This window comes from Pteronotus mesoamericanus, unplaced genomic scaffold (assembly GCF_021234165.1).
Source record: "Pteronotus mesoamericanus isolate MK-2021 breed Mesoamerican mustached bat unplaced genomic scaffold, CSHL_Meso_final contig_52, whole genome shotgun sequence".
Lineage (NCBI taxonomy): Eukaryota > Metazoa > Chordata > Mammalia > Chiroptera > Mormoopidae > Pteronotus > Pteronotus mesoamericanus.
Genome location: NW_026555189.1, coordinates 7863998 through 7888019, shown reverse-complemented (window position 1 = coordinate 7888019; position 24022 = coordinate 7863998). Strand labels below are relative to the sequence as shown.

Genomic DNA, 24022 nt, shown 5'->3' with positions numbered 1-24022 from the left:
GCTCAGTAGATTGAGTGCCAGGTTGCTAACCAAGGGGTTGCTGGTTCAATTCCCATTCAGGGTACGTGCCTGGGTTGCGGGCTGGGTCCCTGGTAGAGGGTGTGTGAAAGTTAACCACACACTGATGTTCCTTTCCTTCTCTTTCTCCTTCCCTTCCCTTCTCTCTAAAAATAAGTAAATAAATCTTAAAAAAAAAAAAAAGTGCCCTGGCCACTATGGCTCAGTAGTTTGGGTGCTGGCCTGCAAACCAAAAGACTGCTAGTTCGATTCCCAGTCAGGACTCATGCCTGGGTCGTGGGCCAGTTTCCCAGTTGGGGGTGTGCAAGAGGCAACCGACCAACGTATCTCTTGCACATCAATGTTTCTCTTGCTCTCTTTCTCCCTTCCCCTCTCTCTAAAAATAAATAAAATCTTAAGGAAAAAAAATAAGACAGCATACCAAATTCCAACCCTTCCTTCACTTATAAGACAAGGTGCCTCCCACTACAGTGACTACCAAGATGCCAGTTCCTGTGATTAAAGATAGACTCATAATGAAAGGATAAAGTAAAATCAAATTCTCGTATTTTCTTACAAAGCAGTATAAAAACTAGGTTACAACTGCAGTGACTGAAGCATAACATTTCTTTCTATCTTGGTCACTTTATTCTGAATACTAAACTTAGACTTTTGCATTAAGCTCAGAAGGGGTATTTGTTAACATGCATGTGAAATAATACCATCTCTGTTTTCTATAACAAATGCAGGACTGAAATGCAGGAGAGTGCCTCAGAAGGCTTAAAAACACCATCCGGGAGAGCAAGCAGCATGTCAGTGTGGCACCAGAAGGCAGTAAATGTTGCCTGAGAGTCAAGCACACACAAATATCCCCAAAGAGGTGGCAGTCAGGGCAGATATGTACTAAGAGACTGGGGTATGGAGGTTTCTGCTCCAACTAATGTGCTGTGAGAGAGGCCTATTCATATAGGCATTGCGTGTTCTGATGCCAAGAGCAGAAGCCTAAAAGCCATTTGTATCTTGGCTAAGGGCTTCTAATGGATCTTTAAAGCTAAATAAAATTAGGGCAGCAGAACTTAATTGTCTATTTGTGATTTAGATTTTCATAATTTAAAGAAAAAGTTGGAAATGTCCTGACTCTTTCTTAAGCATCTCTTGATTGTGGCTGAAGGAATTATGGAAGAGGAAAGGACATGATTTGTTAAGGTAGTAAACTCCGTTATTTTGGTTATTTTGGAGATGGCGGAGTAAGCACGGGGGGACTCCCACCCAGTTTTCTGTAGTCTTTTCCAGAGCAAATTTGAGGAAACAGAAACAGAACACATAAAATAAGATGGAAAGAAGCTGGTAGAACAAGTGTATGTACACTCACTGAATGATGAAGTTTCTAGTAGTGCAGGAACCATTCCCCACCAGATACCCTAACAAAGTTTCCCTAGGATGACAGAAATCAGAACAATATATAGCAAACTAATTAAAAAACAAACGATGATAAGAAGAAATGAAGTCAATAGTGATGCATACCCTTCTGCCTTGTTCCTCAGTGCGGTAGGCGTGTCTATACAAGCAAGAGAACACAGCTCCAGGAGGTATAAGTTCACTGGTTTCATTCCAGCCGTGGGTGTGGCAAAGACGAGATGCATCTCCCTGGCATTTTCGGTATAAGACAGGGTCCAGCCTATAATGTTAAGAGTTAAAAGATGATAACCATTCTTACTATACCTTTCCATCTAACACACGCTAAGGGTTTTTACCATGTGCTGTGTACTCATTAATAATCACCTCCAGGGCAGTGGAGACAGCAGGGAAGCACAAGTATATTCCTGAATTTGTTCTTCACAGACACACAGTGGTCAATCTGCAGAAGTTTGTTAACCTTAGTACAGAAGATTTATATTCTACCTCAAAGATGTTATCTTGGCTACATAAGGCACACAAGATTTCAGTAACAGACTCAGCACTAACATGCCCTGGCTGAAATGAGAAAATAAGGATTATGCTATCAGCAGGCAATGCATAACCTTTTACTCAACGCTTTTTTCTAGGTATAAATGAAGTTCAATCCTATGTGATATACTAGATTCAGTAAGATCAGGAAATGGCAAGATAAACAGAATCTCTCATTCAACTTCCTTTCTAGCGAAACTGTTCCTCTTCTGTTTCTCATGCAAGGTAAGGCCATTATAAATTTAGTTTACCTAAATATGTTTATCAGTTTCAAAAACTTGACATTTAACGTTGACTCTGGAGACAGTGGATTAAGCAATAAGCCTGCTGTTTCTGAGAATTAAACCAATGGATGCTTAATTCTGTCCATATCATAAAGTCAACTTTTGGGGAAGGCTACTTAGTTGGGGGAGAAAGGCTAATAATATTTAACAACTAGCTTTTAAGACTCTGAAGCATTTTTTGATTGTGGCTGAAGGAAATTACAGCAGAGGAAAAGACATGATTTTGTTAAGGTAGTAAACTCTGTTATTTTGGTGGACATGGCTGAGTAGGCACGGGATGGGAAAATCTCCCCCTGCCCCGAGCTTTCTGCAGTCTTTTCCAGAACAAATTTGAGGAAACAGAAACAGAAACACATTGAAACTTCAAGTAATCTTTCAAGTGAAGTATGTAGTAGGTAAAACACACATTAATCACCAGATAACGTTAATGACTAAAGTACTATGGCTTAAACAACTGCACTCGGCAAGCAGGAGCAGCAGCCTGATCCTACTGCTGCTTCGGGGGTGGGAAGCGGGTGGGAAGAAGACAGAATTGCAGCCAATAAATTATAGTGGTTCTGACGGTAATAGATCCTTCTCCTATCTTATATCCTCCCTTATTTTTTGGCTAACAGGATGAAAATAAGCTGTCACTTACTGATGAGAGCCTCTTAAGATAGAATAAATTCAATAACTGTAAATAGTTAAAGGAATAAAAGCAAATTCCCATACTCGGTACAAATCAATAAAAATAAAAATGCACTATTATCTTCTTAGAGACATATCTGAAGTTGCTTCTGCTGCCCCAAAGGTGCCAAGTTCTTCCTAGATTGATGTTTGTGGTATGAGACTTACACTTACTCTGGCTTCAGAATACTCACTTCCAATCTCGGGAGATGAAATACTGTAGCTCTAACAGACGGTGTTCACAGTCTTCTACCATTTTCTCTGTGTATAAATGTTCCATCAGGCACGAGAGGATCCTGGGCATAAAACAGGTGTAAAACTGTAAGGAGTAGAAGGGTTCTGACAATATGCACAGAACTCTCACATCAGTATCTCCCTGGTCTGCAGAAAAAGCCATTTACCTGTTTTCCTAGGGCAGACAGGCACCTACTCACCCCAGCAGTGAGTAAGCCTTCTGCCAACTTCAGAGCCACTTAGCACTTAGGACTCAGCTTGCACAAGATCTGGGTGTAGCTGCTTTATTTTTTAACTGTTTATTATGAACATTTTCCAACACACAAAGAAATGGAGAATCATATTACATCCACCTATCCTTCCCATAGCTTTATATACTATGGCCCAGGTTGTTTGAACTCTGTCCCCCTTGCTGATATTTTTAAGCAAATCCCAGATATCATATCATTTTGTCATAAATACTTCAGCATGTTTATCATTTGAGAATATATCGTCTACTAAAAGAAACTAATTTTTAAAAATCCACAATATCATGTAATATCCTATCAGTTTTCAAAATTTTCCAATTATTTCATGCCTTTTTACATGTTTGTTCAAATCAGGACCCAGAAAACATCCACACATTGCATTTAATGGATAGTCTCTTAAGTCTATTTTAATCTGTAGTAATTCCCTCCTTCCTCTCTCTCTCCCCTGCCCTCTTTGTAGTTGATATAGGTATTTTTATATTGGTAAATATGCTTAATTTGTCTTAAGTGTGTTTGTCTATCTCCCACCATCACACAAAAAGCTTTAAGGAAGAACACCTTTTTAAAATCCCCTATCACAGCGTGAACCGCAGGAGTGTGTGCACAGCAGAATGATGGTAAACATGGACTACATTCACTTCATTGTTGGGCACCGCCAGCTGTAGGCTATAATGTTTTTTTTTTTGCAGAATGGGAAGCCTATTCTTACTTGCAAACTGGTTTTAAGAGCTGATTGTATATCATATGGAATAAAACTAATGCATGGAATTCAAATACTTCCTTAGAGAATTCTACAGCTTTCCTAGATGTTGGATACAACTTCAGAGTTCATTTTGTCCACAATTCCCCCTTTCAACCACCATATTTTGTTTTACGCTTCAATGACAATTAATTACCTTCTAATGACTATCAAGAGGCCAATATACGTGAGTCAATATACAAACATGATGAAAAGTATAGATAAAGTATGTGTCACTTTATCCTGAGAATTTCTCTCATTTTTATTTGACTGTTATTTGAATCATGCAGTGACCTAATGTATAGGCCCATCAATGCTCAGTCACTGTCAACAAACATCATCACAATGCTGGGTCAAGGTGTCTCCATATGGATGAGGCAGAGCTGAAGTCCCAATTCCCATACAATTTTAACAGAAGCTGGTATGTGTTGATATTTAACAAAGTTCCAGTTATGATGTTCAGGGAATGTTCCCTGTGCTACATCGCCAAATAAAATACAATAAAGATAAATACTACTGACAAGATAACCTACATTGGGTCTCCCGATCTTATGTGTTTGCAGGCGGTCTGTATTACAGATTCACAAGCCTCGTTCAAAGCTCTGTCAATGCGGTAATCTGCACCAGGGTCAGTCTCCTGAATCAGTGTTTGAAGCTGGATTAAAACAAAAAAAGAAGGAGGAGGAAGAAAGTCGCTTACATATCAGGGAAGAGCAATGTCATCTCTTCATACAATCAGTTCCTAAATCTGGGATATCGCAATGACCCTTAAGAAGGTACTACAAGTGTACTAGCCAAGCTCAAGGGCTCTTGCCAAATATGTTCCAACTGGTTTCTCTAACTTGACTGAGAGTTTTCTGTTTAAACCACTGTGGGAATTACCTGCCTACCAGTCTGCATCATCCCTGGGCATCTGCAAAACAAAATGTTTTTACAATATAAAGGCTGTCTTTTCCCTCACATTTGCCTATATTAATCAGATGACTAAATCTGACACTCAGGGCCAAGCGAGAAGAGAATCGAGTGGAAAAGGGTAAATAGAAAACAGTCAGAGACCTAATTTGGTTATAAAAATCTAGAATTTAAATTTTGCTGCAAGGACATTGGCATTGAAAAAAGTGTACTCTGCTTTATCAAATATAGATGTGAGACTGCATACAGCTGGAAAGAAATACCGATTATAAAAAATAAGAACACTCATAATTTCCTATTATCCTTCAAGAGGTGAACCAGAGCTCATTCATTATGTAAGTATACAGAGAAGTATTTATCATCATGTAGTTGAAAATGAGAATATAGTCTTCAACATTTACTTTTGCTTGGTCCATGCTTTGTCATGGAATAAAGTGAAAGTATGAGATGTGCCTTAAATTCTTTTTTTCCTATCTTAGAGGAAAAAGCAGTTGGGGCACAGAGGAAATATCTCTAAATTAAGGATCAGAGGACCTGAGTTCTATTAATAGTTCTGGTTCTGCCAGATATTAGCTTTGAGAACATGGGCAAATTGATTAACCTTTAAGTTCCAGTTTCTTTTACTGCAGAGGATTATAAGAATATATAGAAGGCTGCATACACTGCAAGCATTTGACAGACGTAAAAGATCATCATTACTACAGATGGGTAGCAGATGGTGATTTGGGGCAGGAATCTTATATAACAGAAAGCAAACTTGAAAACTATAACCCTGGTTTGGGGTGCTTTGTTTCCAAGTTAGAGACCGGGGGCCCTTTTCGTGTGTGTCACAGATTTAGCCTCTCTCTGTAAGGGCCTTTTCTGATCCTCATACATTTGACCCAAGATCCACTGGCGCTCATATGAAAGTACTGACACCATCACATGTTGATCAGAACACAAATCAGAAGGAAATGAAGGAAGAAAACCCATGTTTGTCTATTCTAAAATAAGTCAATAATCAAGATGGGAGAAATATGAAAGATTTCCAGTATTCTGGGATGAATGTTATTTATACCAATTCTTGGTGGCAATTCGGAGAAGCTATAAAATGCTGTTGTTAGTTGGTAGGAAGATTACTGTCAAAGGGTTACTGATTTTAGTAATGACATTTGTTGACAAAGACCAAAATATTTACATCTTTTTCTGAGGGAAATTATAAGCATGGGAGTCTGAAAGTCTTCGCAAAGAATTGTATTAGTTAAATGGCCATGACTGATGATGGACAGGTAAACGTGGGGAATTCACAATGCAGGCACTGGACTGCAGCTACTAAACGGAGGCAACAGACATCCTACAGACTCGAGAAGGCTAACGACTCAAGAGATCATTGCCACCCTGGAATCCAGTGACAAGAATGTGGGAAAGTAACACTAACAATGTAGACTGCTACATGATTTTATATCTACTCCAGCACCTGACTGCTTAGGAAAAACCCGGGGAGATGTTTCCGGGAAATGAGTAGTCTCGAGAATAAGCTGCGCAGTCGTCTTTGGCCTGGGAGAGACGACTCGTTCCACCATAACTGAAGAGAATTTAGTAAGGTCACGCTATGGTGCATTTGGAAAAGTATGTACTCATTAAGATAACATTTATTTTTATGCTTCACAGTTTACTATTTGTTAAGAGATCACTAAATCAGAGCACAGCCAAGCAGAGAATAGGGAAAATTAATGGTCAACCACAGACAGGTTTGAAAGTCTACTGCATCAGGGAAGAAAACATAGAAAAAGAAAAAAAAAAAAACCCACTCAAGACAAATTATTTCAAAACATCCTTGCATTTGACTGAGGGTGGAAAATGTAGTAAAAGACTAAGAATTTTTTCCTTTCCTTCAATTCCTAAAAACTATGGGTCCATAAAAACCAATATAAAGTGTCTGCTTTCCACTTGGCTAAACCTAATGTGGGCAAAATCATGTATTTCACTATTTGAAGCTTAAGCTCTAGGTTTGGAAAGCACTTTTATTCTGGGCACAAAGGATAAGGTAGGCAGTACTTACTTATCTTTCAAGTTGTTGAGTCACTAGCTATTTTAACAAGCTAATTTCAAATATCCCTGGAGGTTAGTGCAATGCTTCGAAATAAAGTCAAGCTAATTTATTTTATTTTTTCTGTACATCTTAGTACAAGTGTAGCCTCAGTAAAAAAAAAAAAAAAAAAAAAGATAGGTTTATTTCTCACCACTTCCTCCCCTTTCTACTCCGCATTAAGGATGAAATGCAAATGAAGAATGTCTTGCTCAATTCTTGGTCTGAGGCCCAGACACATACACTGTCACAGGTTTCCTAGGAAAATCACCAGCAAGAACCGCTCCTGAGCAACTGCATCCAGAAGCTTTCTGTCTAGCTAGGCTTGGTATTTTGAAGAGGTTACATTTATCTATTTTTCCCACAATGGTATGTATAAATTACAGTGTACTCGGGGTCAGGATAATAGAAGTTTAGGTGAAATTTTACTCCACATCAAAATTCTATGGACATTTTGGGTTTGAGACTGTAAAATCAGAATTAGCAAGAAAATAAAATTCAAGTAATATTCAATTTTTAATAAATATCAGCAACAAAATAAATGACTAATGAACTGTGAATTTGTAAAGTTTCCCTGAAGACAGAGCCTCAACTTTCTGATTTAATGAAACAGAGGCATTGTAGCTATAATACATTTTTAACTTGATATTATGTACCTGATCTGTTATTCAACTGTTTATGAACCCTGGACAAGAATATCTTTACCTTCTCGAGCTAAGTATGCTTTTTTCTAATTATGTCTAAAGAACTGACAGTATGGAGGTAAAAAAGAAAGGCCCTTCTGCATACAGTTGCCCGAGTTTAATAAGAAAAGATTGTGATTTTAAAAACGACATGCTTTCTTGATCCTTCAGACCTGGAATTCATGCCTTGTTGCACATCAGCAATAAAAAGAAACTCAGAAAATTTCAGTTCATTTCAGATCTCTTTTAGCCTCAAGTCAATCAAACCTACTCAGGCAAGTTCTCTTTTGGTGGAAGAACTTCTCTGATGTAACCGGAACTTGGTTTGCCTTGATTCTGAGTTTAGTAAATCCAACCTAGTAAGTTACCTTTAAAAAATTCTAGCAAAGAATGCATTTTATCTATTTCTTTATATATAGAGTTCTTTTCATTGATTATAAGCTCAAACTTCTTTCTGTTCTGGAGGAAAAGTCACATTCTTACTATAACATGCCTGGAGAAACAATATTCTGGATCTGGTTCTTAGTGCCTAATGTTCACTGTGACATCACAAATAATCCAAATAAAGTTGGGATAGTATCAGGAAGAGGCTCCTCAGCTAATAAAATGTGATATTCAAAACTGCAGTAGAAAAGTTTTCCTTACCGCCTGCTGGCAGTTCATTCCAAGGTTCCCTTTCTCCCCTCGAACTACTTTCATCAGACAATGCAGGGTTCGCCCTTTTCGATGTAACCCAGAACAGTGGTGTTCAATCTCGCCCCGACAGCTCAGGATGATCTCAGGGCTCAGAGAAAAGTCTTCCATCAACATGCGTCGGTAATCCAACATCTCCCCCTGGCACTCACTGCTCACCTGTCGCCCTAAGTTAGGATTTAAGCCATAGCATTACGGTGAGCATTAGGATTGAATATTAACCACATAGGAAAAGTGTACATTTCCCCCTAGAATATAATATACCAGTCATGCTATTGTCTAGGCTGAGCAGCTCAGAATTTAGCAAAAGCATTATCAGCATAAAATGAGTTTAAAACTTCAGAGACTAGGTTTTATCTTGTTAGTGTTCTGCATTATACAGGTTTTATACTATTAAACTAATAACGGAAATGTTTTGCCAATGAATTATTAAAAAATATTTTATTTCAGAGAGAGGGGAAGGGAGGGAGAAAGAAAGGGAGAAAAACACTGATCAGGTGCCTCTTGCATGCCCCTAGAGACCTGGCCTGCAACCCGAACGTATGTCCCAACTGGGAATCAAACCAGCGACGTTCTGGTTTGTAGGATGACGTTGAACCCACTGAGCCACACCAGCGCGGGCACCAATGAATATCTTATCAATAAGGTAACTATTTGGGTAAAAATGAAGGTCAAGAACAATATCTACTGGCCCATACAGTTAAAGCTTGTGGAACAGATTACACTTCAGATATTCACTATAGCTTACCATCTCCCTTCAGCTAGAAATGCCAACTGGAAAAACTTAAGAAATGTTTTTAAAACACAGCTTTACGGAGGTATAATTGACCTCTAATCAACTACACTTTTAAAGCATGTAACTGGGTAGGTATGACATATGTAGTCCAGAAAGAATCCAGCCATGTACTATGCAAAATAGAGGCATTTATTGAAGAAGATACATTATACAAAAAACAGCTCTGACCGGTGTGGCTCCGTTGGTTGGGCATCGTCCCACAAAGGTCACCAGATCGATTCCTAGTTAGGGCACTTGCCTGGGTTGCGGGCCCATTCACTGGTTGGGGGCATGAGAGAGGCAATCTATCAATGTTTCTCCCACACACTGATGTTTCTCCCCCCCTTTCTCCTTTCCTTCCTTTCTCTCTAAAAATAAATAAGTGAATCTTAAAAAAACAAAAAATATCAAAAGACATTGTCCATAGGACAATGGTGCCTCAACTGCCTTCAAAGTAGGCACCCTGGGACCTCACACAGTTCTCCCAATTGCCATTAGCTGCCCTGTCATATTTTCCTGAATCCCATCAATGGTCTGAAATTTCTTCCCTTTCAAAGATGATTTTAGTTTTGGGAAAAGCCAGAAGTTGCAGGCATCAAATCTGGGCTGTAGGGGGGCTGAGTCATCTGGATGATTTGATGTTTCACCAAAAAACTCTGCATGAGATGTGATCCATGAGCGGGCATGTTGTTGTGATGAAGCTGCCAATCACCGGTTGCCCATAGCCGCGGCCTTTTGAATCATCTAAATAGTTCCCAGAGAGGAATGTTCAAGCGTAACGCAAAATTTGATGCAAATTCGTTGCTCTACTTGCTCATTTTGAATGCAATGGCTATACAGTACCCATATTCACTCAATGGTGTCTACCACCCCCACTGACTAGTACAGTGAAGTCATCACTGTTCACGCATGGACATTCCAGTCCACTCTCCTTGTCTGCCAGGTTACATCAATGCTGCGCAAACCATTCCTGTTATATTAACAACGGTTGGACTTTTTTCCAGAAAGACCTTACACACACACACACACACACACACACACACACACACACACACACACACACTGGTGAAACCATCATCACAATCAAGATACTGAACATTTCCATCAACTCCAAAAGTTTCCTTATGCTCCTTTAGAATCCCTTCCTTCCTTTCCTCTCACTCCACCCACCCCATCACCAGTCAACCACTGATTTGCTTTCTGTGACTATAGATACATTGCTGGGTCATATGGGAGATGTATGTTTAACATTTTAAGAAACTGGCAAGCTATTTTCCAAAGTGGTTGTACCACTTTAAGTCCCCATCCGCAATGTACAATAGTTCTAGTTTTTCCACACCCTTGTCAAACCTTAGTAAGATCGGTCTCTTGTCAAAACAGTAAGATCAGTTTTTTTTTTTTTTTGTTTTTTTTTTAAGCAATCTGTAAAATGTCTCTGAATTATCTGTTCATATCCTTTGGTCATCTATTTACTGAGTCTTTTTTGTGTTTCTTGTCAATTTGCAGTTTAAGGACATTAACTCTATTTTTCAAATATCAAAATTAGATTACATTAAGCATATTGTTTTATAATATGCTTTTACTAGTCAATAATGTCTACCTTTCCATTTTAGAAAAATTTCACCTAATACCCAGACCATAATCGACATTCCCCAATTGTCTCCAAAATGTGTTTTGTTTGGTATTCAGTCCAAGGCCATGCATTGTCTCTAGTTACTATTCATTGCCTTCAAACATCCAGATATAAAAAAAATTCACCAAAAAGTTTTATTTAATGATTGATTTTTTTTCCACTTAACTTTTTAATCACTAACCAACTGTTGAAACACTATTTATTCAGTAAGAGGTAGACATGTCATTTTTGCAGCCTATAGCCATATTAAGAAAGATAACCCTGGCCTTCTATACATCTTTTTTGGTTCCTTTGTTAGGACCGAACTTTTGAACTAAGCAGGCAATGAGTCTGACTCCACGGAGGTAATTCTTTCATCTATTGATGTTTAATTTCTTTAAAAGTTCTTTTTCCTTTTTTAATCCTCACCAAAGGATATATTTATTGATTTTAGACGGAGAGGAAGGGGGCGAGGAGAGAGAAATACTGATGTGAGAGAGAAACACTGATTGGTTGCCTCCTATTTGATCCCTGACCAAGGACTGAACCCATAACCCAAATATGTGCCCTGACCAGGGATGTACCCACAACCTTTTGGTGTACAGGACGACACTCCAATGAACTGAGCCACCCAACCAGGGCTATTGTTTAATTTCTTAACACCCTTATTGTTTTTTTTTTTTTTTAAAGATTTTATTATTTTTAGAGGGAGAAAGAGAAGGAGAGAAACATCAGAGTGTGGTTGCCTCTCACATGCCCCCTACTGGGGACCTGGCCCACAACCCAAGCATGTGCCGGGACTGGGAATCAAACCAGCGACACTTTGGTTCCCAGGCCGGCACTCAGTCCACTGAGCCACACCAGCTAGGGCTTAACATCGTTAGTGTTAATAATAATAGCATTACCTATCACTCATTGTATGCTAAGTACTATGCCAAATAATCTCAGTCAGTCCTCTTATGAATTCCTCAACATAGGCAATATTATTTTTATAAATAAGAATAGAGTTTTGGAGAGATTAAAAATGAAACAATGGACATCTAGCAAGTTAATTTGGTGGATAGAGCCATAACTTGAAGCCATGTCTCTCTGACCCAAAGTTCATATGCTACATCATTATACTATCCTGACTCTCCTCAAAATGCTGTATAGTACAGCGTGGGGCAAAAGTAGGCTTACAGTTGTAGCTATGCAAAATACAGTTTGTTCTTGTATTAATGTTTATTAGTTATTGTATTACTTTCCATATGAACAACTAAACCTACTTTTGCTCCACTTTGTATGTATTTTTAAAAATTAAAGTATTTGGATTTGAAAAATATACTTTACTTTGTAAAAGAAAAAGGCAAGGTGGGCCCTGATTGGTGTGGCTCAGTTAGCCGAGTGTCACACTGCGAAGCAAACAGTTGCTGGTCTGATTCCCAGTCAGGGCACATGCCTGGGTTTCAGGTTTGGTCCTGGGTCAGGGTGCATTAGAGAGGCAAACGAACGATGTTTCTTGCCCTCTCTTTCTCCCTCCCTTCTTCTCTCTCTAAAAATAAATAAATAATATATGTATATTTTTTAAAGGCAAGCTGGGATATAAAGAAAAATAAAATTGGAGATTGTTGAGCTAAGAGGAAGGGCCTTCGACAAGGTGTAGAGGTACCAACTCTTCAGTTCCTAGAATCATGCTTACAAAGAAAGACTCTTAAGTAACAAGGCGTAACTGTACTCAAAAGAGCAAATACAGGTGAAAAGTAACAAACAGTACAAGACGTTTTAGAATGTGAACCCAAAAAGGATAAAAGGAAATAAACTCTCACCTCTATGCACAGCTGACTCCAGACACATCAGAAGGTAGGAGAGCCTGGCTTCCCGGGACCGGGGAAGGTTTTCTACATTGCATCGGTATTTTTTTAAGTCACTCTTACAGGATTTGGCCAAAGAATAACTGACCTTGTAATCCTGGGCAATCAGTTTTTGGCGGGTTGTTAGTGCTTCTCGACACTGAGTAAAGAATGTGGTGAGAGCGTTATAAGACTGCTGAGGTGGTCCAACTGTTCACATGTATTCATGGCCAAGTTCATTATCAACAACTGCAGTTGTTACCAAAATGTCTGTCTTTAAATTTGCTTAAAATTGAACACAAGCATGCTAAAGTAGCGTGGCAAGAGGCAGAGGTAAATAGATGGGGTGCCGTGGAATTCCACAGTAAATTGCTGATTGGTGCTGCAATACCAGCTGCTCCAAATACATACATATTTGGTAGATTCTAATACATGGATTTGACAAAGTATTCTTTTGCACTTCAACAATATTCCTAAAGAATTTCACCAAAATCAAAGTGGCAACTAACATAGTAACTCTGGAAGTTCCATTCCATACTTTTTAAATAGAATTACGCAATAGTAAAGGAACCGAAATGAAAAACATTTCTTCACCTGGTTAGGAAAGTAAATGACAGGATTAAAAAACAAAAATAATTACTTATAGAAGTTATAAAAAAAGATTCTTACATTCATACAGGAATAGAGGACTAACAGTGATGAGAATGCTTAATGAGACATCTGCTGAAAAATTAAGTAGCTAATTAGCTATGACGCACATTGGTTTGGTTAGCCTAAACTTCCTGAGAACGTAGGACTGGGTTCAGTGTGATTCTGACATAAAATTCTCCAATTTTACTCCCCAAACTGATTTTCAATTGGCTTCCCAATGTCCAGATGTCACAATTAAAGCTCCTTTTTCTTGGCCTAAGAAAAATATGCTTTGCTTCCTTCCTAAAAGCCAAGTATCTTACCTCTGAAAATGGTTAAGCTTTATCAGTCATTTACTTTGGTATCAGTTTATGAAAATATTTGAAATGATTTGAGAAAGCTTTTAGAAATGAATAAAATATTGGTTTATTTTAAAGTAATACTTACCTTTTCACTCATGGATTCTTCAAATTTGTGGTTGAAGAGGCACTTATATACTCTGCCTTCACCAGCTTGTGTCTATAAAATGAAACATACCCATTATCCTGGACATTATCCATAATCCTATACATACAACTTTCTGTTGAATTAATCTAATATTAGTACCTTTGAACAAATGGCTCAGCCATCTATACAATTCAGTAGCCTTTGAAAGAAAACAGTGCCTGTAGTAAAGATGAAACATTTTTCCCCATAATGTCTGACTATTTTTTTTTATTCCCAGATATACTGTTAATCAGGAAATCAAGAGAAATGTCAGTCTCCCTTTTTACAACATAAAACTCTTATAATTAGTGGCTTTGATGATTAAAGCTGTTAAATCAAAACAGCAGGCAGAGTGGGAGTATACACAACTCATATTCAATTGTTTGTTGTAAAGATGGAAGTTATTTAAAGTGTTAGAAAGTTGTTCTATAGGGTCTGGGGGTAGTAATCAGGGATTTGGTTTTAAATACTAATGACCTGTTTGTTTTTTTCTTCATCTTAGCCACAAATGTATAAATATAACTATGTAACATGGCCAACTATTAGCCATGGGATAGATGTGAACTGGATTCCCTGGTAAACAGGATTTCTAGTGATAAAATAGACTCACAAGAACTGAAACTGAGATGTTAGATAAAGTAGGAAAAAAACCAATGTGTGTAGATTGTCAGAGGCCAAATGGCAAACAGATGTTAAATCAAATCTGAGCATCCATTATCAACTTCTTTTATCCTAAGACCAACTCTACCTTTCATTTCCAGTAGCTTTTCTGCATGTGAGGTATGTGTTGGGTTTTTTTGTAATTGAGTATTTAAAAATACTTTTTAAAAAAAGGGAGAAAAGAAGAGTTTCTGAAGTAACTTACATTTTCACAAAAACGCTCCCGATCATCTCGGCAAGCGAAGTACAAATGCCGGTCTAAGTGAAAGTCATCCGAGGACAGCTCGGCCACCCGGAGAATGGCTTTCTTGCAGAGCTCAGAGACTTGAATCTTTGGATCTCTTTCTTCTGCTTCCTTCACCAGGCCTTTCTCCAGGCATGATACCACTTCACCTTGTGAATGTGCATCCTAAAACAGTAAGGATAGTATTTTAAAGCTCTCACCACAATGACTTTCAAATAAACATCATTTGGTTAGAAAAAACAGACAAACAATACACAGTTAGCCTATTGGTGTAATATTAAGAAATCAGGTGGGAACCAGTCATACTCTAGAAGTTACAGAAAATGTCCTCAATGATCTTTGGTTAGAATGTAATACTTACATGGTACAAATGGAAATAGATATCCTGGGAAATTAAGTATGGGTTAGTTAGTACTAGAAATAGGAACCCAAGTTCTTAAAGTTTAAAATGTCAGAAACATTGAAAGAATTACATCAGCCTAATGCTCTAATCATAGCTCATGTTTGTACTGAAATAACATTGCAGAAATCTCTATTCATTAATCTCTGAAGGGCTATTTCCCAAGTAATAGTGCTCTTAATCAAGTTAGAAAAAACAAACCACAAAATCCATTGAGAAAAAATATTATAGAGACCTCGTTTCTCCTTTTTTGTGCTCTACACTGTCCACAAAGACACATATATGTACAGTCTGTAGTCTAATATTCACTGGGGTGTTTTGGATTTATCTTAATGTGATTTTAATGAGATTACTGTTTATACAATTTTTTAATACTTTTTAAAGTTGATTAGGCTATTAGTCCCAGTTTTTCCCCTTTGCACCCCCGCACCCAGCATCCCTCACCCCCTCAGGCAATCCCCACCACCGTTCATGTCCATGGGCCATGCGTATAGGTTCTTTGGCTACTCCATTTCCTACACTGTACTTTACATCCCCATGGCTATTTTGTAACTACCTATTTGTACTTAGTCCCCTCACCTTTTCATCACTCCCCTACGTGGGAGAGATTTAACCCCTTCCCATCTGGCAATCATCCAAATGTTCAATGTATCCAGACTTCTGTCTCTGTTCTTGTTTGCTTAATTTGTTTTTTAGATTCAACTGTTGATATATATATATTTATTGCCATTTTATTGTTGAGTTTTGATCTTCTTTTTCTTAAATAAGTCCTTTTAACATTTCATATAATAATAAAGGAGATGACGATGAACTCCTTTAGTTTCTTCTTCTCTGGGAAGCTCTTTATCTGACCTTTCATTCCAAATGATAGTTTTGCTGGGTAGAGTAATCTTGAGTCCCTACTTTTCATGACTGGTATTTCTTGCCAATCCCTTCTAGCCTGCAAAGTTTCTTTTGAGAAATCAACTGAGAGTCTTATGGGAACTCCCCTGTAGATAATTAACTGCTTTTTTCTTGCTGCTTTTAAGAGTCTCTCTTTATCTTTAACCTCTGGCATCTCAATTATGATGTGTCTTGGAGTGAGACTCTGCATCCATCCTTTGTGGGACTTCCCTGTGCTTCCTGGACTTGCATGTCTATTTCCCTCAACAAATTAGGAAATTTTTCTTTCATTATTTTTTCAAATAGATTTCCAATTTCTTGTTTTTTCTCTTCTTCTAGCACTCCTATGATGTGAATGTTGGAACACTTAAGGTTGTCCCAGAGGCTCCTTACACTATCCTCATTTGTTTTTAATTCCTTTTTCTTTTTGTTGTCCTGATTGCTTGTTTTTTACTTCCTTTTGTTTCAAATCATTGACTTTATTCTGGCTTCCCTTTCTCTACTGCTGTTTCCCTATAATTGTTCTTTATTTCAATCAGTGTATCCTTCGTTTCTGATTGGATTTTTATGCCATTGAGGTCCTCACTAAGTTCCTTGAGCATCCTTATAACCAGTGTTTTGAACTCTGTATCTGATAGATTGCTTATCTCCGTTCCATTTAGCTCTTTTTCTGGAGTTTTGATTTGTTCCTCATGTGGGCCATGTTTCTTTGTCTCCTCATTTTGGCAGCCTCCCTGTGTTTGTTTCTGTGTATTAGGTAGAGTTGCTATGACTCCCTGTCTTGGTAGCAAGGCCTAATGTAGTAGGTGTCTTGTAGGGTCCAGTGGCACAGCCTCCTCTATCATACAAGCTGGGTACTTGAGGTGCGCCCTTTGTGTGGGCTGAGTATACCCATCCTTTATAGTTGAGCCTTGACTGCTGTTGGCAGGTCTATGGGAGAGATTTATCCAGATTAGGCAGCTGCAAGGACTGGCTATGACCACTGACCACCAATCTCTGCCCTCTGCGGAAGATCAGCTGTTCAGGAGAGGGTGGTGGTGCTCCAACATGGTCGGCAGCTGTCCACTGGGTGTGCAGGTTCTGGGGTTTCCCAGGTGGTGAAGACCAAGGTCAGCACCCTCCTGTGTTCTGTCCTGGGCAACCCTGCATGAACTATAAAGCAATCTGAGATGGGTGCTACTTGTGCTGGGCTAGAAGATTCCCAGGTGAAGCCAAGCTCTGAATCTAGGTTGGTTGCTGCTAGTGTCATGACTGGGACCACTTAGTAAGAGGTATGGGAGCTCTGGGGCTTAGGAGTTCAGGGGCTTGAGGGCTCAGGAGCTTGAGGTTTACTGAAGCTGGCTGTTGCTTGTTTGATAGGATTTTGGAAGTTGTGAAGCATTAGCCAAGACCAGCCATCCATATGGAAAAGTCACAGTTAACAGCTTGGGTGGGCCCATAATTTGGGGTGGGATGAAGTCTCAGGGGGTCTCCAGTGTTAGCTAAGTTGATGGAGTTACTGATATGGCACTTGTCCACTGGCTCTGTGGCCGGAAGCCTCAGTAAAGGGACAATGGCCTCTGTCTGCCTTTCTGTCTGGGAAAAAGCTGTCCCCAGCTCTTACCTTGATGTCAGATCCTTCAATTCCTCCCTGTATGCCACTGGTGTCTTCCAAGCTGCTACCTTGGTGCTGAGCTCCGAGAGAGTGAATCTGAGTAAGTCCGTGCATGGGTTTTTTAAGGGGAACTGCTTAGGACTCAAGAAGTTTCTTCCACTGACTCAATCCTCGCTGGTTTTTGCACCAGAAGTTATGAGGACTTACCTTCCTGACACTGGAACCTTAGGCTGGGAGGCTTGGTGCGGGGCTAGGACTCCTCACTGCAAAAACATCCCTCCCGAATTTTTATCCTTCCACACATGGATGTGGGACCAGCCTGTTCCACATTTCCGCCCCTCTCACCCGTCTGGATAGATGTGTTTTCTTTAATTTTGTAGTTGTCAGGCTTTCATTCAACTTGATTTCTGACGGTTCTGAGTGATGGTTGTTCTATAGTTCAGCTGTAATCTTGATGTGGTTATGTGAGGAGTCAAACTGAGTCTACCTAGGCCGCCATCTTGATCAGAAGTATTAATGCCTTTGAGAGCTTTCCTAAAACCATCCAATTATGTTTAACAGTACATTAAGATATGCTGCAATAACTTGAGAGGTAAAACTATTAATAGAGCAAGACAAAGCAGCAGAAAATATAGTGCTATCATTTATTTACATACACACACACAGAGAAGCTTGTTAAAGTAAGATACCATGTGTATGGAATAATCTATACATAATAAAAAGATTCCTAAAACCAGATAGGGAAACATCTACTTTAAGGGAAGTTTCAATTCAGTAAAAGAAGTATAGTTTTTTCTATTTTTTTGTAACAGAGTTTGTTCTATAGCATACCACTTTCCAAGTAGTTCCAGGAAAATGTTCATGTTTTCTCCTAACATATCTGTTAAGTGGGGATAACAGTGGTGGCATTTATTGTGCGGGTGAGCAAACAGAGGCTTAAGAGGTGTCAATCAACTCATCTGAGTCGCTAATTGTAACATACCTAGCTAAGACCTTGGGGTTCTAGGAACCTCCTAAAATTTGTTGGTGGGTTTTGTATATCTTTTCCCAAGGAAAATTCATAGCTTTCATTAAATCTGAAAAGGTTTGCTGACCCCAAAGATTAGGAAGCACAGTATAATAGCAGATTCTCATGTCTTAACCTTTTCTTCTAGCTGTATAATTCTATCTAATGCTTGCAAATCTTAGATGACCAAAAAGTTTTTTTGGAGAGTAATACTAAGCGGGCAAAACTCTCAGGGACAACTGACAAAAAGAAGATGACACAGAGAAAAGTGGACACAAACTCCAGAAATCCAGAGTAAGGCTTATTTTTCCTTCCTCATTTATGAGTGATATTCAAGTCTGTCTATGACCTCTTAGGAAGGTCTACTTATTTCCACTTCCCACAGGAAAAACAAACCTATGATAAGAGATTTGAATAGAAATATTCCAGTTACTTATTCACAGTATATGAGATTATTATAAACATGGTTTTATTTTATAAAAATATATCCTATATGAAATTTTAGTAGCCCGTAATAACTTACTTAGATGGTTGCTAACAATTAGGTCTTAATCACATAAAAGAGGTTGAAAATAAGAGCATGATAGTCGAACTTGATTTAGACGCATTGTTTGGTCCTGGCGTCATGGGGTGAAAAAATGACTTCCATGTAATGAGTCAAAATACTTCCCTATATACTTAGGATTTATAACTGTTTTAAAAGTACCAATAGTAAGATTAACTAGGGCTATTATATTTTTTAATAGTTCCATTAGCTTCTTATTGGATCTAAGAAGGCATCGTTGTGTTTGAGACCCCCTAAGGAACCTGAGATTTAATTTTAATTATAGCAACTGTAGCACCACACATTGGCATTGGGCCATAACATGACCTCCATTAGATGTTTTCATTCATTGTAATTTTAGATATTTTTTCAAATAAAGATATTTCAGGAACTCTTCTCAGCTCCCTGGAGTCTCTGAGCTTTTCACTTCAGCCCATTTGAGTTATATAATGTATGCAAATATTTGATAAAGAAAATTGTATGGCTAATTACTGAATATAAATGAAAGCAAGGGAGGTGAACTATATACTGGTACATTATCTACAAGAAATAAAATGACTTCAGTTAAAAAATGTTAAGTTATTAATATAGAGGCTTGACATATGAATAACAAATGATTCTGTAAATGGACTTACAATGAGTTTTTAAAATTCTATTATGATGAGACAAATGTCTTAAAACTATTCCTAGTGTTCTGATTAGTTTTTAGCAGTTTGCTAAGTAATGTTTTTTCCCTCCCTCATATATTATGTTCCTGCTGCCCTCCTTTAAGAACAGAGAAGGATAACACTAAACTAATCTTCAAAAAGGTAGGCAAGAACTCAGTTTTCATCTCTGCTATAAATTCTCTATTTCAATATTTGTGGTATCTTCTGTGATCTATATTACTACACAATGAGAAAAAGAATGTCTGAAATATTCAAAGTAGTTGGTTAAAAGCAGGCAATGATAAAATGATATAAATACTGAGTGAAAAGTATAAAAGTAGTAATAATATGGCACATGTCCATATTAAGTTCCTTTATTGAATGCCTCATCCTATTTTCTCTTCAGATGATGTAAATCATTTACACTTTTACTTTTGGAGATTTGCACTTACATTTTAACAATATTTATTTAGAAAAGTCTAAAGAGCTTATTAATATATAGCCTTTGTTCTACATTTTATATATAGTAACATTTTGAAAAAAATCATCATAGTTTTGAAATCATGACATCTATATGTTCATATAGAGGAGGGTTCAAACAGGTTAACCATGACCCTTTCTCCTCTGACCTTTGAAGTAGGTCCATTCAAAGCCAAAGAGGAGTTTGCAAGCTACAGTGCAACAAATTTGAAATTGATGAGCTTGTTTTTTTCTGTGGTCAGAAGCTGACTCATTAATTTTCCAGGATAATCTTCCTATCTAAATAACTACCTACACAGAAGTAAACGACAGTTAACAAAAGCCAAGAAGGGATGAGGACATGCTTCCTCATTTTTAAATTTGGCTGTAGCACCAGAGCGGTTTATATAGGAAGGAACACGCTTTCAAAAGTGCAGGCATGAGTCACGTTACTGTGCTCAAAATACAATAAAGCCTTTGATGCCAGAGTTGGGGTGCCTGGTATAAACAGAAATTCACCTAACTGGTATGTATAACAAAAGATAAAAATGACCAAAATATGCATGTTGATGGGCCACAGAAACATCTTTTGTTATTTTAACAAAGCCGAAAACAACCCTCACTGTCATGTGTCTTTGGGCTCTGGCTCTACTATTTTGTGCAATCATTTCGGTCACTGCAGACTTAACTCTTACCTGCAGCGGAAAGCAGGTTTTACAGCGGCGATTCAGACTGCTAGTGGGAGGCTAACGAGAGGTCCTCTTGGCAGCCATCAGTGAAGAACTACTACAAAGATAGGTACCTGTAATGGTCCACTCTGCATGAAAAAGTTCGTCACTGAGTCTTGAAAGTGTATCTGGAACACTTATGTGGAGATTTTACAAAGAGGGCTGGAATTGAATATAATCTCCAATACCCTAAATAAACCAGCGGAGCTTCCTGAATTATCAGGGCGACTTAAGTGTTTTTGTGCCATTTCTAGAATCTGCTGGGAAGGAAAAAAATCAGGCTTCTTTATTAAAACTCATCCTTATTTAGCTGCCTGAAAGCTGTATGCCAAGTTCCTAGGGCTCTTAAGAGAGACTCAGAGGTGCCCTGTGAGAGAGCCAGAGCCCGTGCTGGCCTGAAGGGAAGGGGACTAGGAGACAGCCAGACGATAACCAGCACTAACACCTGCACTTGAACCGGCGTGTGCAGTGTGCAGTTTTCGCACACAATACCATGCCCTCTTTCCTCCGTGACGGAAAACCGCAAAGCACAGTGCAAAGAAAACACTAGGAGCAAAGAGACAAATGGATTTTATTTTTCTTCACATTTCCTAAACAGCAGACTAACGAACAGTGGCAATTAAGAGCTGAGGCCACATGCAGCCCCCCAGGCTGGCGCTCCCACTGGCACCTGTTACTTCTCAGGAGTTTCTTTCATTTTTTTTGAACAAATTCAGAATAAATCTGGTTAAACCTCCACTGTGACCTTAACAACAGACTAATAAGGAAAAAAATGATATCAAATATAATTAAGGAAGAAGAAACGAGGTAGGCAGTTATTTTCCTTCTTGTCTTTACTAAAACTAGTTCTGAGATGAAGGTAATAGATCACATTTCTTCTGACAAGCTAGAAGTACTTTCATGTATCTTAACATTTTCTAATATTTAAATATCTTCTTTTGTACTAGTGTACTGAATGGTTTTTTTTTTTTTTTAATGGCAACAGTGAGGTATATGCAGAGAAAGTTTTGAGAACTCAAGTCTCTCCTAAACCAACTACTGTTCCTACAAGACTACAAAATGTTTCTGCCAGAAAATGTTACAGGTAACCAGCAAGTGTTTTAGTATTTTGAAGATAATATTACTTGTAGTAGATATTAATTCCTCCCCTTCTCCTTATTTTTGGAATACTTTGTCACAAACAGATGAAATGCACTCCACTAACCTTACATCTTGGGGCTGTCTGAGACTTCAACTTTGAGGCCACCTCCAGCACTACATTTTTTTCCATGCCAGTTAAACAATGCTTTTCATTTATCGAGTTCATAAGACTCCTTTGGTAAAGCCAGTGTAGTACCTACCTTTTCTCCAAGCCGAATGCTGCCACATTTCAGAAGGTTGATGTCATTTTTGCAGTCATCCATGAAGCCACAAATGAGACGGTAATCACTGAAAATGATGGCCGTCATCTTGGTGATGTATTGGTGACACTGGTACTCAGTGATGTTGCCTCGGTGATCCACCAAGCAGGAAACCAAGTAACCTTTTCCTACTGGTTCATCAGCACATTCTTTAATCTGCTCAAAACATAGTGGCTGTTTTACAAAAGCATTCTATTCTCACAACAAACAATTTTTAAAAAGATTTTATTTTAATTTATTTTTAGAGAGAGGGGAAGGGAGGGAGGAAGAGAGGGGAAGAAATATAAATGTGAGAAAGAAACATTGATCAGATGCCTCTTGAATGACCAAACTCGCAACCCAGGCATGTGCCCTGACTGGGAATTGAATTGGCAACCTTTTGCTTTGCAGGATGATGCCCAACTGAGCCACATCAGTCACGGCTCACATCAAACAACTTTTATAAAAGAACGCCTGATATTTTCATATCATAGTGTGTCATGCCTACTCAGATTATTGTGCTCTCCAGGAAATACCTGATTAATGTGTTTTGCAAGAAAATACATACACATATATACATCTCTCTACACAAATGCTAGATAGAGCTCATGTCCTATCTAGTCATGGAGTGAAAAAAGCTGTTAAAATTTTCAGCTTTATTGAGATATAATTAAAAAGAGCTTTTAATATTCTAAATGGTTCTACTGAGAAGTTCCTTTATGTATGCAAAGAATGCAATGGATAGTGAGGAGATTAATCTAGAGAACAGGAGAACAGGTCTGGAAAACGTGCAGAACTGAAGTCAGGTTGCAGGTCAAGTTAGACAGCAAACTATTGTTGTTAAGTAAATCTAATGGCCAAGGGGAGGGAAGAAAGGCATAATATTACTCTTGACATGACATTAATGTGTTCTGAATTAACTATAAATATGGACATGTGTTTTTGAGCTTAGTAAAATCTCAGCTTCACCACTGTGGTCTGGAACAGAATCATGTTTAAAATGATGCTCAGTGCAGTCTGGCTAGAAGTTTGGGAAGGGGAAGACCACTGCAAATGTAATTTGCGTGGTTTTGACAAGTGGATCAAGCAAACAGTGATTCCACATGGTTAGTGGTTCTGCAAAGTGCATGCAAAACCACAAGTACTAATGAAGCAAACTAGCCAAAACAAAGCTAAAATTCAGGCATAAAAAAGTGGAATCTACTTATAGGGTTACAAGCCTGGATTACAAAGCAAAGAAGGTTGTTTGGAAAAAGCCTACTGCATTTAGAGAAATTAAAAACAAACAAAAATGGCAGTTTTGACAAGAGAAAGAAACCAAATGTAAATATTTATACTGAATATAAATGAGAAGGGAATTTTTTGGTTTTACTGGTTCTTTGAAACCAGTGGAGACTATTCTTCACTATTACATCACTTAATGTAAATGTGTATATAGGGCAAAACAAACACCATCTCTTTCCCAGAAGGTGCTGGGTGAAGGACATACCACACATTATCCTACAGGCCACTGGATCTCTTTATGTCTAACTCTGCACTAAGTCAAAGACTCAGTTCAGGACAGAAAATTGTGTTTACTTTTAAAGAAGCAAACTTTGGAATTTAAGTAAATAGTCTCACGTTGGCTTCAAGAGGCATGGATCTTCAACAGTTAAGATGAATGCAATTCTTTCAGC

The 24022-nt window shown here is 38.3% G+C and overlaps 1 protein-coding gene across 1 annotated transcript in view; it reads right to left on the bottom strand.

Moving 5' to 3' along the window:
- The window catches only part of GLG1 (golgi glycoprotein 1), a 104660-nt gene that overhangs the window by 20863 nt on the left and 59775 nt on the right, over window positions 1-24022 (bottom strand). Inside the window, exons 4-11 of the mRNA XM_054579191.1 lie at window positions 22308-22523; window positions 14669-14872; window positions 13765-13836; window positions 12664-12847; window positions 8424-8638; window positions 4649-4770; window positions 3089-3190; window positions 1522-1675 (exon numbers count right to left, since the gene is read on the bottom strand). Coding sequence (XP_054435166.1) covers window positions 1522-1675; window positions 3089-3190; window positions 4649-4770; window positions 8424-8638; window positions 12664-12847; window positions 13765-13836; window positions 14669-14872; window positions 22308-22523 — 1269 coding nt within the window. The remainder of the gene's footprint in view (window positions 1-1521; window positions 1676-3088; window positions 3191-4648; window positions 4771-8423; window positions 8639-12663; window positions 12848-13764; window positions 13837-14668; window positions 14873-22307; window positions 22524-24022) is intronic.